This window comes from Diceros bicornis, chromosome X (assembly GCF_020826845.1).
Source record: "Diceros bicornis minor isolate mBicDic1 chromosome X, mDicBic1.mat.cur, whole genome shotgun sequence".
NCBI lineage: Eukaryota > Metazoa > Chordata > Mammalia > Perissodactyla > Rhinocerotidae > Diceros > Diceros bicornis.
The window spans coordinates 8,832,015-8,850,089 of record NC_080781.1 but is presented as its reverse complement, the minus strand read 5'-3'; the positions used below and the strand labels follow the sequence as shown (position 1 = coordinate 8,850,089).

At 39.7% G+C, this 18,075-nt stretch overlaps 1 protein-coding gene across 1 annotated transcript in view; it reads left to right on the top strand.

Moving 5' to 3' along the window:
* ARHGAP6 (Rho GTPase activating protein 6) overlaps positions 1–18,075 on the top strand; it is a 249,467-nt gene that overhangs the window by 153,409 nt on the left and 77,983 nt on the right. Inside the window, exon 2 of the mRNA XM_058535432.1 lies at positions 10,558–10,717. Within this exon, the coding sequence (XP_058391415.1) occupies positions 10,558–10,717 (160 nt within the window). The remainder of the gene's footprint in view (positions 1–10,557; positions 10,718–18,075) is intronic.

Sequence of the window (18,075 nt, the reverse complement as noted above, 5' to 3'; positions counted from 1 at the left end):
TCTGGAGGTCTGTCGTTCTAATTTGAGTGAACCAAATTTAATTATAGAAAGGCAAGCAAAACCATCAGCTGCTGGCCCTGTCATTGAGAAGTTTCTAATTCTTGCAAGTGTTTTCCGTTTTCCACACCCCTGAGATCCGTGCAGGCTGTTTTGCTTAAAACTCAGAATTAAATTGGTGGCTCGTAGACAAGTCCACAATTGAGCTAGGGATACACAGAAATGAAATTGGCCTTCTGTTCTAATGTTTTGCCTTTGGGGACTTCTAATGTGTGGCTGTATCCCCTCTATGCCAGCCATTGGAAAGGTTCTTTCCACTGGAAACAAAATGTGAGTGACGTTTGTTTTTTTGAATGGTGTTAGCACACCACTGGGTTTGACAATGTTCATTTCTACTTCTTTGGTTTGTCAATAATCCAGATGAACAGGCCATTTGCAGATAACCATTTTTATTTCACCCTAGCTTTTACATACTTTCCAATATTCCTAACTTGTACCATGCTCTTTACGGGTTCTTTGGGATGTTGCCCAGAGAAACAAAATCTTAGGAGAGGAGGAAAATGTTAATCCCAAGGACAAATCCTAATCATAGAAGTGCCTTTACTTTTAGTCTATTCCAGGGGTCAGCAAACTTTGCTGTAAAGGGCCAGATAGTAAATATATTCAGCTTTGCAGGCCACACAGTCTCTGTTAAAACTACTCAACTCTGTCGTTGTAGCATGAAGGCAGCCATAGACGACACCTAAATGAATGAGTCTGGCTGTGTTCCAACAAAATTTTGTTTACAAAAACAATCTTCAGGCAAGATTTGGCTCATGGGCAGTAGTTTGCCAAACTCTGTCTGGTCGTCATCCCCATTTCATAGATTAGGAAAGCACAGCATCGGGAGGGAAAAGAGCTTGCTAAAAGCCACATAGCTGGAGAGTGGCAGAACTGGGACTCAAGCCAAGGCAGCCTAGCTTGCCAGCCCTTGCTTTTAGCCACTACCCCAAGCTGCCCTTGTGTCAACTCATCTCTGCCTTGGGATGCTCATCTCTTGAAATCTGCCTGGCTCATTACCTCACCTCCATAAGGGTTGGCTCAGATATCATGTTCTCAGTAAGATTGTCCTGAAACCCTCCCGGCACTCCTGATTCCCCTCACCCTGCTCTACCTTCTCTTTTTCTCTAGGGCTTATCACCTTGTAACTTGCTATGTAATTTACTCATTTATTATGTTTGCTCCTTATCAGTTTCCTCCACTAGCCTGGAAGCTCCATGAAGTCTGGGCTTTTTGTTTTGTTCACAGGTGAATCCCCAGGACCTAGAAGAGTGCCTGGCCTAGAGAAGGTGCTCATTAAGTATTTGTTGAATGAGTGAGGCACGCTTTTCCATCTTACTATTGTGACATATTTTGACACTCCTCGTGTAACAATTAACAGCTAATATACCAAGGCAAAAGGTAAAAATAGATGACCATACCCACCAACTGTTCAGAATTTTCTAAACTTCCTGATTAAAAAAACCAGACAAGAATCGATAAATGAAACATAAAAATTATGTACAATGTAGTAGAAGTGTTAAATCTTAAAGATCTGTTGAGGGAGGAGTGGCTGAAGAATCAAAAGAAGAATTAGCAAATGTTATCCTGTTGTGTTCATAAAGGAATAACCTCTTTTAAGAGTCCAAACAGGGGTGTGACAACTACGCAAATACCCTCGGCTTTGCCTGGAAGCTCATGAAGAAGGGAGTTCCTTGTCATTGGTGATGTGTTTATTTTGGAGTTACAAAGAACTGGGCAGCCCTTTTCAGAAATGTTGGTTGTGAGCCGGGTATTTAAACTTATGCCATGCTTCAGCAACACATTATGATTATCTGGGAACCTTGGCTGTACTAATTATTAATAATAATGACAGCTGGCCACAGTAGAAGACAGTTAAAATAAATTCAGCCCCTGGCACAGTTTATCTAAATGGCATGCTATTTTTCAGGCCTTAACTTACTAATCCGGTCTTTTCTTCTGCTTCTTACCCATATGGAACCGCAGTCCAGCTGACTGGCTTGTAAACAACTAGAAAAGGCATCTTACACATAGCGGAACCACTTATTCCACACACATTTCTTAAGAGTTTTTGGTATCACTAAAACTACCAGGTTTAAAAGGGGGATGTGAATTTAGAGTAATGATGGTTAATATTAATTATAACTTTAATTATCATGTATTCAGGGCTAACTGGGAGCTAATAAGTACTCTGCAAGAAATTCACTTGCATTGTCTCCTATGATCACTACAAACCTGAGAGTGAAGTCTTATTCTTTGCTCCATCTTATTGATGAGGAAACTGAGGCTCAGAGATGTTCTCCATCTTGCCAAAGAGCTTAATCGATTTGAACCCAAGTCTTCACCACCATACCAGTGGGTCTCAACCTGTATCGTGCAAAAATAAGAATCATCTGGGGATGCTGGTTTATGATGAAGGTGCTTGGGCCCCACTCCTTATGACCCTAATTCTCTAAACCTGCCTTAGAGCCCGGAAGCCTACATGTTTAACAAGAACCATCTGCCCAGGTAATTCCACTGCCCTGGGTCTGCAGGCCATATTTTGAGCAGCCCTGCATCACTCCTTGCTGACTCCCTTGGCCTTGGGAAGTTTCCAGTTGGATGAGGTTAAGGATATGCTGCAATTAGAGACTAGTCTCAAGGACATAAGAAAACAATGTGGTAGAGACCAAAACCAAAATTATTTTAATCAATTTTATTTCATGGGAAAATCAAATCTGTTTGTAAAGATACAATTTAGCTCAAAAGAATGACCTTTCTGAATAAATCACAGATATTAGATTGTTGGTTTTTCAATTTGTCCTTTGCTTCTTTTTTCTAAATGTGGAGTCGTATACTTCTGGTGGGAAGGGAATCTCTTTAGTTGATGCTTTTGGTGAGTTGTACTCCAGTTAGTCAAGATTGTGTTGTATTGAGACTTTTTTCTTGTTTGCCTCTTTTGAATTGGTATGTGTTGTTTGTGCTTTTTAGTGCTAGTTTTAAATAACTTCTATGATTCTGTTTATTTACATAATATACAGAATAATACATATGTAATATACATAATAATTCATAATATACGTAAGAACGTATAGCGTATGCCTTTGATGATAAAAAAAACTCATAAATGATTGTTAATATCTCCTAGCACCATAATTTTATGGAAATTCTATGTAAGTTGAGCCTAAGAGCAGACCTAACTTGTGCTATGCCAGAGTTTCTAAACTTCTGCACTATGGACATTTTCGGCCAGATAGTTCTTTATTGTGGGGGCTGTCTTGTGTATTGTAGGATGTTGAGCAGATCCCTGACCTCTACCCACTGGATACCAGTAGCAAACCCTCCCCCAGAGTCATGACAGCCAAAAATGTTTCCAGACGTTGCCAAATGTCCTCTGAGGGGGCAAAATCACCCCCAAGAACTGCTGTGCTATATCCTTTTGTAACATATTGTTACCCTTTATTAGTGCTGTCCCATAGCACCTCGGAAGAAAACGATATTTTTACAACTGTCAAGGCCTTTAGTCTATCCAGAACCATTGGGTCAGTTTCAACTTCACTTACATTTATGAAATTGAAACAAATTTGAAATCATCCACCTTGAATCTTAAAAAAAAATATCCTATGACAACCACTCAAGAGACTGGATCCAGAGATCCCTAAAGTGAGTCATTCATTTATGATATAAACAGTCACCAAAGAAAAATGCTGGCCTTGAATGTGCATTTGAGAGTTGAGGAACAGCCAGAAACACATTCTGGACTGTGCTGGTGGGCTTTGGCGCTCTTCTGGATGCTTGTTTATTGCTTTGTGGCCCATGTCATGAGGGTCACAGGGCAACATTGACTTTTGTGTTCATGTCTTCCTGCTTGTAAGAGGCTGATGGGTGTCATAACCCATGACACTCATACTCCTGCCTGTTTTTTTATGACCTGCAAGCTAAGAATGGTTTTTACATTTTTAAATGGTTGGAAAAAAATCAAAACAAGAATAATATTTTGTGACATGAAAATTATATGAGATTTGAATTTTAGTGTCCACGAGTAAAGTTTTATTGGAATTTTTGTTTGTATATGGTTTATGGCTGCTTTTGTGCTGCATTGGCAGAGCTGAGTAGTTGCGACAGAGATCGTATGACCCACGAACCTAAAATATTTACCATATATAACTTTCTATAATTCTATTTTGTGAGAAAAGTGCTTTCAGAATTTAATCTTGGAACCTCTCCAGCTCAAATCATGGTAGTGGTACCTGTAGTATGAAGCAGCACGTTAGCACTGGGAAGTAGGGAAATAAGAATCTCATGGGAGGTCAAGACCTACTTTTTTAAGTGTCTGGGAGCATACCTTCATCTGAATTCAATCCCTTTCAGTCCACCACGCTCCTCTTCTAATGCTCCCTCCTACTCCTTCCGTATTAGTTTCCTACTGATGCAACAAATTACCACAAACTCAAAACATCACGAATTTAATATCTTAGAGTTCTGGAGGTCAGAAGTCTGACATGGGTCTCATTGGGCTAAAATCAAAGGCTGCATTCCTTCTAGAGCCTCTGGGGGAGAATCTGTGCCCTGCCTTTTCCAGCTTTTAGAAGCTGCCTGCATTTCTTGGCTCATGGCTCCTTCCATCTTTAAAGCTAGCAGCCTAGCATCTTCAAATCTCTCTCTCTCTCTGATCTCTGCTTCTGTTGTCACATTTCCTTATCTGACTCTGCCACCCCTCCTCCCTCTTGTAAGGACTCTTGTGATTAGGTTGGACTCATCTGGATGATGCAGAATAATCTCTGCATCTCAGGATCCCTTAACTTAATCACATCTACAAAGTTCCTTTTGCCAGGTAAGGTAACATATTCACAGGTTCTGGAGATTAGGACATGGCTGTCTTTGGGGCAGGAGGTATTATTCCATCTAACACACCTTCTATCCAGTAACTCCACACTGTAATTCTCTTTACCTCCGCAGAACAAAATGCAGGCTCAAGGGCATCTCTAAAGCTTGTAACTACCAGCCAAGATATTGTAGTGGCTAAGAATATAGGCTTTAGATTCTGAGTGTCAGGTTCAAGTCATTTTTTGTTGTTGTTGAGTGAATGAATAAGGATTATGGCATCACTACATTTGTTCAATAAAAGAAAGCAGGACATGCTTACTCCTGGGTATCTCAAAGCTCACGTTTTGTTTCAAAAAGTAACGTCATCACCATTACGACTATCATAGAAATAGCCCCTTGTTTCTTGTGTTGGATTTGCATCTTTCTTTGGTGGTAGAGAATTTCTTGGATTTTTGGGAACAGCAGACTTACTATAACCAAACTGAATGATGGGGTGCAAACTCAAACGTGAATCTGATCAACTCTTAGGCTCAGTGGTTCTCAATCCTGGCTGCATGGGATAATCAATCAGGAAACCAAAAAATATGGATGCCCTACTGCATGCCAGACAATTGAATCAGAACCTCTGGAGGTTCATTAGTCTAATATCTTTCTTTGCATATACTTGACAATTTTCATAATATAAAGGCACATGTTATGTATTTTAAGCACATAAACAATACGACCCCTGGGAACTTTAGGAAGAGGCAACTGAGGAGATGTGGAAACTTCAGGGATTTGCTTAGTGACTTCCCCAACACTGGTCCGTGTAGTTCTCATGGGAGCCACATCTGGGGACTCCATCCTTAGATGCGGTAACCCAAACAGAGAGGCGATGAGGCAGGAGAGAAACAGGCTTATTTTAGACTTCTAGGTACCTAATTGCTAACACTCTGATTCAAACCTTGTGATAATTTCGATTGACATTGGGTGAATGTTTTGAGGAACGGCTCTTGAAACAAATTAATTTTAAAAAATGATGTGGATTGAAATGAGGAAGGTGGATGGATTCCACCAAGTAACTAATTGTTAGCCAACACTAAATTATCACGTCTTAAAAGCAACACAACAGTAGTTTTAAGACGTAATGTTTGCAGTGTTTCCCAGCCATTATGTTGTGACATTTGCTTGACTCTATGTGTGCTTGGCTCTGAAATTAGACGTCTCGATTCTCCAAATGTCTATATTGAATTAAGAGTAAAAATAAAAATGGAGAACACTGTTATATGTCATTTAGAGTAGTCACTTATACCTCCTGACTTTACCTCAAGATATTATGAATGAACAGGGTTTTAGCCTATGTGTTAATTGTGTTAATTTTATAATTTCCCGCTGATGGACCTAATATATTTCCAACTTTAAAAAACCTGTTGAAAGTGCAGGTACTTAATCCAAAAAGATCATATTAAAATTCACACTGGTGGAAATATAGATTGAGAGCAATGAGAGAATTGGGACATAGAGGAGATGCAGATTATTTGATGTATTCATTACTGCTGATTGGCAGGTAGAAAAAGACAATGAGATGGTGGAGGGTGGAGGAGTGGAGGTGATAGGCGGCTGATGAACTAGAGTAGCCCATACAGACTTTTCCGGGTCCGTATGAACTCTTTAGGCTTCCATTATTCAAATTGTGGTAAAAAGATGGATTATGAAACAACTTGGTCCATTACCCATAATCAAAAATGTAACTGAATGATATTGTTATTATTAAAGATGCTTCCCACTTGATAATAGCTACCTTTGGAGATACCTTTGAAGTCCCTCTTTGTTTATTATTTGATAATCTTCTTTCCTAGGAAAATTCTTTTTCGGCCACGTGCTAAGGATGGGTTTAAGAAACAATTGGCTCTGAAACCAATATTACCTCCTTTTTGAAATGACTATTCCAAGGCCTGACCAATGCAGCTGCCCTGCTTTTAAGAAAACGCCACAATCTCTTCTCTTTTTGGGCTTCAGCTGTAGCTTTCTATTGGGCCATCAGCAGCTACAAGAACTAAAGTCTTAGGAGAAAAGAACTCCATAAATTCAAGTCATTACAAATAAACCAAGCTTTTTCTCTCTTTTGGCTAATAATTCCAAATTTACCAAAGAAGTTAAAAAATCTAAGAAGGTAAGAATCACAAGCCATGATATACAATGAACTAAGAGAAATTTAAAGCATCATACTTCGCTTTTTATTATGCTAAGTGTAGTCATTTGTGAACAATTTCAAAAACTATGTATTACTTGATTGCATTGGAACTGTTTTAGTTGGGAAAAGAAAATGAAGGCTCAAGAAAGATGTAAACTGGCCAGGTTCTATTTTGCCAGATTTGGGAATGTGTTTTATTTATTTATCTTTTAAAGATAAAATATCACTTTCAAAATGTCAAAACTTGAACATCTTCTTTCTTCCCCCACCAAACCTAATTCCCTTCTGCTATTCCTCGTCTTGGTGATTAGTGTACCATCCTCCCAGTTGCCCAAGCTGGAAACATAAGAGTCCTCCTAGATTACTCCTTCCCACCCCCCACTGCATCCAGTTTGTCACCAGGTATCTATGTGATTCTAAGTGTCTCCCTGTCTGTTCAAATTTGAATCAGCATCATACCCAGCCCAGCATCTTTTCTGATCTCTACATCTTTGGCTGCTACCTCCCTCAATTCCTTTAGAAATTTGTTTCCGGTCATCTTTTCCATATGCAAATCTGATCATGTTCCTCTGTTACTCAAGACTCCTTAATGGCTGGCTGTCACCTACTGAGTAAAATCCAATCTACTTTGCAATGCCTGCAGAGAAAGCCTCCAGGATCTGGCCCTGACTTCTGCATGGCTTTGCCTCCTGCTATTTCCCTCCTTCCAGTCTTGTAATTTACCAAAACAAGCCTGTTCGCTCAAATTCGTTTGCTTTGGCACCCACTGCTTTTTCCAATGTTCCATTTCTATTGGGCAAATCCTTACCCCTCTTATTCAACTTTCAAGTCTCCATTGAAACACTGCCTTTTATAAAAAGCTTTCCTTCATCCCCTAGACAGATGTCAAAGCCTTTTCTCCTAGGCACCCCATTGCATTTGGTATTTACTTCTAGTATCACGATCTCTGTATTTGATGGATTGCATGTGTTCTTCCTACCAAAGTTTAACTCCTTAAGGACAAGGACCGTGTTGTCATTTTAGTAATCCCAAGCCTAGTACTATTCTTAGTATGTAATAGGTGCTCATTAAATTTTGTTTGAATTAATTAACCAGGAGGACATAGTAAATAAAAATAAAATGTATCTTCTAGGGATTGATTTATTTCAGTTATAGGCTATAGCTCAGAGGTTGGCAAACTACCCACTGGCCAAATCCAGCCTTCCACCTGTTTTTGTAAATGAAGTTTTATTGGAACGCAGCCACATTCATTCATTTACGAATTGTCTATGGCTGCTTTCACACCACAAAGGCAGATTTGAGTAGTTTTGACAGAAACCACATGGCCCGTAAAGCCTGAAATATTTACTATCTGGCCTTTTACAGAAAAAGATAGCCAACCCCTGCTATAGATAATTGAGCCCATTGGAGGTCACATTTTTAAATGCTTTTGAAGACTAGGTATGCAATTCCATTTTGACACTTCAAATTACAGTTGGCTCCCTCAGATGCCTACACATCATATTTAAAAGTCACCAAGTCATCTGAAACTTTCCATTTGGGGGGAAAAAAAGCAATTCACTGATATAGTACCTTGCGGTACCCTAAGCTTAAAGGGTGTGAGTGATGGGTACACCCAAGGCCTGAGTCCCCAACTCCTAACTGTCTAAACTTGTGCTTAGTCCAGTTATACCAAAAAAAGAAAGAAAGAAAAAAATTCAAAATATGCTAGACCTGGAAGAATTTTCTTCAGTTCACCAAATGTGACTTGCAGCCTGCCCACTTTGCTTAGATTTGCTCACTCACTCCCCTGCCCAGACCCATTCCCATATCACGCTCCCTGAGCCCCTCCTGGGCTCCTGTTAGTCTTCACCACTATCTGCAGGATGCAAATTCATGCGTGTGAAGACAGACAAAGAGAAAGCCCTCACTTCCCTTAAATCCTGCTCAAATGTGGCCTTCTCTGTGGGGTCTTTCCTGCCTCTGTACCTAAAGGTGTAAATCCTCGTCCTTTATTCACATTGCCAGACCCTCCCCTCTTTTTTTCCCTCCCTAGAAGTTATCGTTATTTAACACACTGTACCCTTTACTTACCTTGTTCATTTTCTGCCCGTACTAGACTATAATATCTTCATTTGTTAAATGAATGAATGAATGAATGAATAAGTGGAATCCCAGATAAAGAGGAAAAATATCAAAGAATTAACATAGTGCCATTCACTCTTTGGAATGAACCTTCTAGGCAGGGATTTGCTACCAGTAGGGAACAAAGGTGTCTTAATAGTTGCTGGGGCCAATCTTTCTACCTCTATTCTTTAAAGTTAGTGATGAGAATGGTGAAGTCTTATGGAATTCCTTAAGTGTTCCATACACCCACAACAAATCTTTGGCAGTGCCTGTGGGAGCCAGCACTGTTCCTTCCTCCTGGAACATTTCTTAATTGTTGAGGAAACCGTAGGTACCTTTTCAAAGCTGTTGTGCCCTGGCTGATATCTGTGATTCACAGGAAGTCCTCCTCAGTAAGGGGACATTGAGTTTCAGAGGATTGTGACGTGTTGTTTCGTAGTCCATCACTTTCTCACTGTCTGCATCGAAGGTAGAGCCATTCAGGCTCAGTGGACGTTAGAAGTGTGTATGCATGCACGCAAATGAACTCAGGATTGTGGGACTCTTTGCTTCGATTCTTTGATGTGGAATATTTTAGCATCAGATGTCTCTATAAATATATCTAGTTCTTATTAATCATATCTCTGTGCTTATTGTGATCAAAAAAGCCCATTAGAGTGCTGTAAATAGAAACTCAGTTACTATAATTTAGCATAGAGTGTAAGGGCATAAGTTTTTTACCTTGAGTCCTGGTTGGTTCCAAATCTTGTAAGTTTTATGATTTGAGGAAAATTACCTAACTTCCCTAAGCCTCAATTTCATCTATATTATATTATATTTACATATATTATACTTTACTATAATATTAATATAATGTATCATGAGTATATACTATATAATAATATATTGTTATATATTATAAATATACTAGATTATATTATTATATAATGTTATTATATTATTAAATATTATATAAGACTGGGTCAAAAATGGTAACCACTTCATAAGGTTGTTGGAGGGAATAACTTAAAAGCCCTTGGCACAGCTGGTATACAGTAGGCTATCAATACATGTTCACCCTCCTATATCTAGTGTGCATGATGGCAATTAGCAGCAGTTTTTCCTGCTACTGAGATACAAAACCAAAAAGTTCCCATGTGTTCCCATAAAAGAAAGGAAGTAGGACCCTTGAAGCATCTCTCCACATACTGCTCTTTGCCCTACGTGTGCATCGTTATGTGGGATCAGGTGACCCAGCAGATACTCGAAATATTGATGTTTGCAACTGACTGAGAAAAATCCATGGTTAACTAAGAGTGGATTTGATTTTAAGGATTAAGAGCCAATTTGGGAACATAAAGATGAAATTTGTTTGACTTTATAAATAAGAGAGAGGAAGAGGTTTGTGAGACGTAGATGAACTGTGTGACTCTTGATGTTTTTCCCTTGGTCTGCAGGGTGATTTCACCTGGAACAGCATGTCGGGCCGCAGCGTGCGGCTGAGGTCTGTCCCCATCCAGAGTCTCTCAGAGCTGGAGCGAGCCCGGCTGCAGGAAGTGGCTTTTTATCAGTTGCAGCAGGACTGTGACCTGAGCTGTCAGATCACCATTCCCAAAGGTAAGGCCCTGTTTGCTATTCCATCAGGCAACCTCCAAGTCCAACATCTGCTCTGCCCAAAGCAGCAAGCTGCAAACTCATCTCACACCTAACATTAACACAGGAAGGAAACTAGAGCTTCTTGGTCGTTGGCTGGCATTAGTGTCCATTTTGAAAGACATGTTCAGGCGGGACAACTGACATGTCAACTAATATGTTTATTTAAAGGCAAGATCAACTTGGGGCATTAAAAAGGAAAGCCGTGTATATCTCAATAGTCTACATGTTCAAAACAACCAATTTAAAAAGTTTCAGAAAGATCAATTTAAAGCGTAGAAGAAAAACTGTCTATCTCAACATGATTTCAAAATAACCTGTTGAAAAGAATGTTTTAACAATGTGTTAAACTTGTCATTTGACTTTATGTAAACCCAGACTCAGGGATTATACCAATGTTAACTCATTTTTATCTTGTCTTTCACCTGGCGAGTCTATGTTGGGGTCACCACTATGACACTGGAACCAGTGCGGACCTGGTTGTCTGATGTTTTTACAAACACAGATCCTGATTCTGGTAAAGAGGAGAAGCATGTATTTGAAATCCTTTAATCTGTAAAAGTCTGTTTCTGAATGTTTACTGTCTTCTATAAGGACGCTTTATAATTTGTGTTAGTGTGTAGTAGAAAGGTAATTTGAGATGGAATGAAAAGCTATGAAGTTATACAAATAGAGTAAACCCGCCATAAAAAGCGACCTTGGCTGGTGTACCTGAAACTTGAAGGAAAGCAGGAGAGGGAGAGCAGGCATCTCAAAGCTAGAAGATTGCCTCGGAGGATTTTAGTGTCTGCAGAACTTCCGCTTTGTTGGCTTTTATTAGGGGGTTGAGAGGATGCTTCATGAATATTTATTCATAAAATAATTCATATCATATATATACACGTATACACATAGATATGTGGTTCTCAACCAGGGATGGTTTTGCCCTCCATCCCCAGGTCAAATCTGGCAATGTCTGGCTACACTTCTGGTTGTCACAGCTTGGGGGAAGGATGCAACTGCCATCTAGTGAGTGGAAGCCAGGGTTGCTGGTAAACATCGTACAATACACAGGACAGTCCCCACCACAAGCATTGTCAGGCCCCAAGTGCAGAAGCTGAACAACCTTGATATGCACTCGAACATGTACTCACATTCGGTCGACAACAGTGCTGGCAGTGCTGTATTCATGGCTCAGCTGTGGCTAATGGAAAGGGCACTGGCTTGGGAGTCTGAAGACCAGGATTTGAGGACTTGTCCCATCACTCCCGCCACATGTGATCTTGGGCAGTTCGTCTCCGCGATAGGAGACTCAGTTTTGTTGACTAGAAAGAGTAGCACAAAAACACTGACCACGCAGAGTTTTTCATTGGATGGTGACTCTTAGGGCCACTCTTTTTTTTAAAGCTGGAATATGGTGCTCCACTGGAGGCCATGAAAGAGTTCAGGAGAAGAGAGAGGTAGATAAAGACAAAGGGCTGACGGGACAGGCACATTTCACTAACATACGCCTTGCTACTTTGGCTTCCTCGTCACACACTGCTTGCCGCCACAACCAGAGCCAGCTCCTCCCAGGAGGAAATCCTTACCCCGTTCTACGTTTTCATGTGAACCTAACACATAGAGACTCTCAGCTCAAGTAAGAAGAAAATCCCTTTGGCAACTGGTGAAAAATGAGTACTAATCAGTGTCAGGCCAGTTGCTGCTTCTCTCTAGGACAGACTTGTCCTGTCTCACCTTGTCTTGGTTTGGTTGTAGAGAGGAGATGAGGCCTGCTCTCCTCTCCCTGTTAACTCACAAGGTGGGCCAGGTGGGGCCCGAGAGTCCTGTCTCTCTTTCACAAGCACAGATGTTCTTTCAGTTTCTAAAAAAAGGAGAAATGTTGTTGGCAAACCCAATTTGTAGTGAAGGGAATGATGACTCTAAAAAGTTATGTGAAACCTGGATTGAATGTACATCAGATAAGATAACAAGGAACAAATATTCTTTGTAGCTTTGTTTTTAAATCCAGTTAATTTGATGTTTCTCTTTGTTCCTGCTTTTTAAAGAGTCCACTAAATAAGTAACCTTTACCAAACAGACAATTTTATAAAACCTGTCTGCTAGAAGCTCTGTCTCTATTGCTTATTTCTGAGACCATGTGGCTCCTAGCACATTCAGGGAAAGATTTGCTCTATCAAAATGTTCAAAGACATTTGGGCTACAGGGAGTTATTTTGATATTTTCTATCAAAATGGGAACTAATGATTTACCAATAAGTTTTTTACTTATGGAAGAGAGAAGGAATTGTGTGGTTGGGTGGAAAAAAACAGGCATCACCCAAGAGTTCTGAAACTATTGTTTTCAGCAGATGATTATAGACATCGAATATTTACTGAGATCCTTCAAATGCATGGCCAGTGCTGAGTGCTATGGTGGCAGCCTTGGTCTGAGGGTGGTCACTTGGTTCCATACAAACCCCCAAGTGGAGGTTCTAAACAGGGTCAGATTCACCCTGTTTGTATGAATAATTTACTCGGGAAAAAAAATATAGTGGCCAAGGCCTAGAACCTAAAGAAATGATACCAAACATAATGAGATAGTGGATATAAAAAAATGGAAACATACTCAAGCTCACATTTCTGTTCTTTGTCACTTTAGGATGATTGTCGGGATTTATTTATGAACCCTCTCCCTCTGTGAAACTGGTGCCTTCAGGACTCAGATGAAGGGTATAACATATTCATCAGCTGCTGGGATTCACCATAGAGTGGGAAGAATTGAGGATCGGGGGGTTGGGAAATTATTGGGGCAATTTTCTAGAGCAGACTGCAGGAGTGGGCCCCAGAGCACAAGTCAAGAGCATGAACTCTTGAACTGTAGTAATAGGTGGACATGGCTTATATGGGTACAGATGCAGGCAATTTAGAAGATGGTGGGAGAGCATGTGGAATTGCACTCCGGATTGCCTCTCCACCCTCAGCAAAATAGGAAACAATTGCATCTGCTAGGAGCAAAGATGGGAAGGAGGTCCTGGAGGTTTGAGGAGAGAGGAGAGGAGTGGAAGAAAGGGGAGCTGATAGACAAGGATTGTTGCAGGATTGCAGGGCAGCCGAAAGAGTTCATTTGAGGTTAGTAGCTGGGAATTTAAGTTGCGAAATAAACATCGTGGCAGCAAAACACACCATTTTGCACTTTAAATTCCCCAGCCCTGGTTAATCCAAATCTCCTCTCACTGGAGTTAAGATTTTCTAGTTGAGTTCAATGAAGGTAGAGAGAGACATGGCAGTTGAGAATACATCTGTGGTAGGCAGAATAATACCCCCTCCCCCGGCAAAGATGGCTGTCTCCTAGTCCCTGGAACTTGTGAATATGTTACATGGCAAAAGGAACTTTGCAGATGTGATCAATTAAGGTCCTTGAGATAGTGAGATTATCCTGGATTATCTGGGAGAGCCCAAACTAATCACATGGGTACTTAAAAGCAGAGAAACTTTCCCAGCTGTAGTCAGAGAGAGCTATGACTATGGAGGAATGGTCAGAGAGATGTAGTGTTGCAGGCTTTGAAGATAGAGGAAGGGGCCACGAGCCAAGGAATGCAGGCAGCCTCTAGAAGCTGGAAAAGGCAAGGAAGCAGATTCTGCTGTAGCCTCTAGAAAGGAATGCAACCCTGCTGACACCTTGATTTTAGCTCAGTGAGACCCATTTCAGACTTCTGACCTCCAGAAATGTCAGATAATAAATTTGAGTTGTTTAAGCCACTAAGTTTATGGTCATTTGTTACAACAGCAATAGGAAACTATTGTATTGTATTGTATTGTATTCCTAATATACTAATACAGTATCCAAGGGAATGATTATAATCCCAGACAATGGAATCTAAATTGGATAAGAAGGGAAGTTAGGAATAAATACAAAAGACATAATGATCTGTAAACTGAATGTAATTCCAAAAAACATACCAACAGAATTTGTTTTTTGTAATATCACTAAAATGATCTAAACATCATCTGGGCAAATAATTATGTGAGAGTAGGCAGGGGAAAATCTGAAAAAGAGGTCGCATGGAAATTATCCCTATCCGTGTATTAAAATATCATAAAACTAAAGCAATTAAAAGAGGATTGTACTGCTTCACAATAGGCAGATCAGTGGGAGACAGTAGAGTTCAGATATGAACTAAAATAAATATGAGAACTTGTGACATGATAAATATTACATTTCTTGTCAGGGAGGAAATGATGGATTATGATTGTATTTGTAACAATGAGACAATCATTGAGGAGAAAAAGCTGGATTCTGACCTTCTTACATCAGAATAAATTGATATGGAAGAAAGGTTTGAAGATAAAAAAATGAAAGTATAAATGCACCAAAACAAAATAACTGTATATTTATATATTTTTACATTGGGGAAGGCACTACCCAGAAAACATAAAGAAAGAAAGTGACACATTTCATTACATTAAAAAAGAAAAGAATCATCTGTGTGGCTTCTTGCATCCCCCCTCTATATCCATTCAGCCAGGAGACACACAAACTAAAAATTAATAAGATTTACATAAATGTTATAAGATGACTGATAACCTGAATTTCTTACCCCTTTTTTTTGTTTGTTGCAGTAACATTGGTTTATAACATTGTATAAATTTCAGGTGTATATCATTATACTTCTATTTCTGCATAGATTACATCATGTTCACCACCCAAATACTAATTACAACCCACCACCACACACATGTGCCGAATTATCCCTTACTCCCTCCTCCCTCCCCCCATCCCCTCTGGTAACCACCAATCCAATCTCTGTCTCTATGTGTTTGTTTGTTGTTGTTATTATCTACTACTTAATGAGTGAGATCCTACGGTATTTGATCTTCTCCCTCTGACTTATTTCACTTTGCATAATACCCTCAATGTCCTTCTAAACTTAAGCTATTTTGAAAAGATGCTATAGAGAGCCTAGAGAAATCTTTAGTGGTAGAAATCAGGAGAACTTTCGGTGGAAGAGACCATATTTATCAGTAGAATTTTCCCTGTGAGCCTGAGATTGCTTCATGGGGCAACCATGGAATGTTTCTGCCTGGTCCAAGGCTGCTCTTGGCATAGGCTCTTGGATCAAATTTTCTAGTCTGTAAATGGCCCAATCCTTAACAGCAGAACCAGGAAACAAATGCGGAGAGCATGGTCGAGAAATTAAACAACACTTAATGGCCTGCATGAACTTTTCATTTATTCAAAACACATCAACAGAGTATATTTATATATCAGGTAGTGTGTTAGGCTCAATTAATATTATTTTGATAGCATTTTAATACAAATAGTTGAAGGCAGAGGTTAGAGAACTGGCCCGCTGGCCAAACCCAGCTCACCATCTGTTTTTGTAAATAAAGTCTTGTTGGGACACAGCCAAGTTCATTTATTTACATATTTTCTATGGCTGTTTTCACGTGACAGTGGCAGAGTTGAGTAATTGTGACAGCCTGTATGTCTCACGGAGCCTCAAATGTTTACTATCTGGCCCTTTATAGGAAAAATTTGCTGACCTCTGGTCTAAGGTAAAATGAAGGAAAGTGACTGATTTCTGCCACAATCAGTAAAGCAGGTTAGTGTAGGCAATATGGCTTAACTCCATTACTGTACACTAAGCATTTAAAGCCAAATGGTTCCACAAGAGAGAAATTCATATTCATGTTTTCTTTAGTGCTCTTTTTTTTCTCTTCAGTTAATTTCTGATATCACAATTGAGAAAGGCTTTGCTTATGTATTTTGAAAACAGTATCATGGAATGAGGAATAGCTGATGGTTTAAGGAAATGTGGACAATAGTCTAATAAAAGAGTACCCTGACACCTCAAAATCGCTCAATTATATGGCTTCCTTATGAAGTGGTCCCTCGCCATTGTCCCTCAGGCAATGTAAAACCCAAGTAAACAATTCAAGGAAATCAAGAAAATGATATTCTTGGTAGGCTAACACTGCAGCTATCTTTGGTTTGTGATTTAAATGTTGATTTCAAAAATAAGGACAACCTGGTAGGCAAGGAAATTGAGCTTGGGTGTTTAGGTAACAACCCGGAACATAAAATATAACTTTCCTATTTCTATGTTATTCTTGCTGGCAGTGGCCAGTCAAACAGGTGATGTGCTCAAACTGTTTGTCGAAGCCTTTTGTGTAAGTAAAAATGAAGTTGAAACCTGGGATAAAATCCACAAATTCCACTGTGGGTGGAAATGCTGATAGGAAGCAAACACCACCAAACAGGGTGATCAAAGAATAGTGCATGACCACTGGGCTTAGAGGCCCTCAACAAACGTCTCCATTGTGTGCGCTGCAGAGCTGGTTGTATCTTCTATGTGTCCACAATTACCTTTTCTGTGATCTTCCCAAAGGATCCTGATTTCGCATGGGGTAAGGCTATTTCTTATTTGTTTGTGAATCTGGAACACCAGGTATACTGCCCAATACTCCACTGACTCTCAGCAAATCTTTGAGAAGTGAATGAATGTGTGTGTGCATACATGCATATTCGCCTTTAAAATTAAGTTCCTTCCTTCACTCTTCCCTATCTCTCTAAAGAGCATCAATCACCTTTCTCTTTTTTTCCTCAGTATCCCCAGTAATGATTTTGGAACAACATCAATGCTTCTCTACTGCTTCATCCTATGCCCAGTTTCCAACTTTGATTAATGGTCTCATAAGGTTGATGTGCGGTTTAATTGAAGTAATAACCATGATGAGCTTAAAACATCTCCTGACATTTTATACTCTCAATAAAAGTTATCCATCACCATCATCATCATTATCATCATCAGCATCAGCATCATCATCATCATCACCATATCACTTTGTCTTGTATCTGCCCTCAATCCTAGGTCACTCCATCATCACGTCTCACCGTAACTATAACCATAGACACTCACTTGCTTTCCTCAATTCAGGGCTTCTCTCCCATTCTGCCCACTACACCTAAAACCACCAGAGTAATCTTCAACCACAGAATCTACTCCTTTGTTGGAAAAAAAACAAAAACAAAACAAAACTCCTGAGGCCCCTGTTACCTACTGATGTCATTATCAAAGCCATTTACAATACTATTTCATATAAAAGAAGAAATCCATTTTGTTTGCAGCCTATTCTGAGAATGCATCACAGATTTAAGTTTATTTGTCTTAGAGCAGTAGGTTTCAAATTTTTTGTCCCCCATCCACAGTGAGAAATACATTTTGCATCTCAGCCCAGGAAACACATGAGCCAAATGGTCCTTATCTTTATCAGAGATATACTTTGATATTCTCTATAACCTTCTCTCCTATCATCTTCTATTTGATTCTATATCATTTTTAAAATACATTTGTCATGACC